The 1,470-nt window shown below is 41.9% G+C and overlaps 1 protein-coding gene across 1 annotated transcript; it reads left to right on the forward strand.

Moving 5' to 3' along the window:
* The first annotated feature begins 212 nt into the window (after positions 1 to 212).
* LOC107044991 lies at positions 213 to 878 on the forward strand. Its single transcript, XM_015267076.1, has one exon. The coding sequence runs from the start codon at positions 213 to 215 to the stop codon at positions 876 to 878; it is 666 nt and encodes a 221-aa protein (XP_015122562.1).
* The last annotated feature ends 592 nt before the right edge of the window (positions 879 to 1,470 follow it).

Genomic DNA, 1,470 nt, shown 5'->3' on the forward strand with positions numbered 1-1,470 from the left:
TCACAAGAACTGATTGATAGGTGCCGGCACTCCCTTTCGAAATTCCTCCACGAGAGTCACAACTATTTGTAAAAAAGTTCGCGTATTTTGATTATAATCTTGCTGTAAATACCACAGGTAAATATCGATGAATGACATTGAGCTGCACTTACGGTTTCAATATAAGGTTAGAATTTCCAGCACTACTGGGCGAAAAACTTGCTTCAGGTAATATGGAAGACGAAGATAATGCATGTCGAACACCACCAAAAAAGAAATCGAGAGTCGAACAAGGGAGTAAACCTAAAGTCGCCCAGAAGTTTCGAGATGATTGGCTGCAGATGAATGAGTTCAAGTCTTGGCTACAGCGTGTTCCTGCTAATCCTCTCAAAGCCAGATGTAAATTGTGTTCTCAGGAATACACTGCTGATATATCTGTATTGAAGACACATGCCAAAACAGATAAACACAAAGAGAGGGAAAGACCACTGAAGAACACAAGCATAAAAATGACTCAGTTTCTTCAACGTGAAGACGGCACTGGAGACCCCTTAGACACTGCGGAAATAAAAATTGCTGCATTCTGTGCCGATCACCAAATTGCCTACAACGCATTGGATCACCTGTCAGACCTGCTGAAAGAATGTTTCCCTGATTCCAGAATTGCTCAAAAAATGGCTGTGAAACGAACCAAGGGAACGGCAATTGTCAAAAATGTCATTGGCGAAACGGAAAGGCGCATACTTGCGGAGAAGCTGAAGAACACTAAATTCAGCATTTTGACAGACGAATCCACAGACATTTCGGCTACTAAAACAAGTTATTTGCTTGTGAGATATTTTGATGAAGGAGAAGGCAAGGTTGTATCGAAATTTTGGGAATGCACATTACGATCCTAAAGTGCATTTGCCACTCGCTGCATATTTGCGCAAGCGAAGCTTGTAAACAATTACCACGTAGTTGTGAAGGCTTAGCTCGCAATATCTACAATTTTTTCAATAGCAGTTGTAAGAGGCAAAGTGAGTACGTGGAATTCCAGATGTTTACGAACGTTGAAATCCACAAACTCTTGCATCCATCCCAGACACGTTGGTTGTCGTTAGTATCAGTGGTAGACAGAATTCTCGAACAATGGCCTGCTCTGCTATTGTTTTTCAATGATCAGTGGTTAGCACTCAAGTTGAAGACGGCAGAGTCCATTCACGAAAGTTTGAATGATCCGTTCAATAAACTGTTCTTGTTCTTCCTGCAGTGGGTTCTCTCCAAATTCACTGAAGTCAACAGATCTTTTCAGTCTGCCAAAGTTGTAATCACAGATCTTCATGGGGCCATGGTTGATCTGTATAAGACCCTCCTTTATGGTTTCTGAGGATAAAACCCATTATCTTCCACTTGAAGAGATGTATCTGGGGGCACAGGTGCTACAAGAGCAGCAGAACAGGAAGATCCAGGAGCGCCCGAATCTACTGAAACATTTTCGAGAGAAATTTC

The sequence above is a fragment of the Diachasma alloeum genome, unplaced genomic scaffold, assembly GCF_001412515.2.
Source record: "Diachasma alloeum isolate Michigan unplaced genomic scaffold, Dall2.0 Dall_scaffold_00859, whole genome shotgun sequence".
Taxonomy (NCBI): domain Eukaryota; kingdom Metazoa; phylum Arthropoda; class Insecta; order Hymenoptera; family Braconidae; genus Diachasma; species Diachasma alloeum.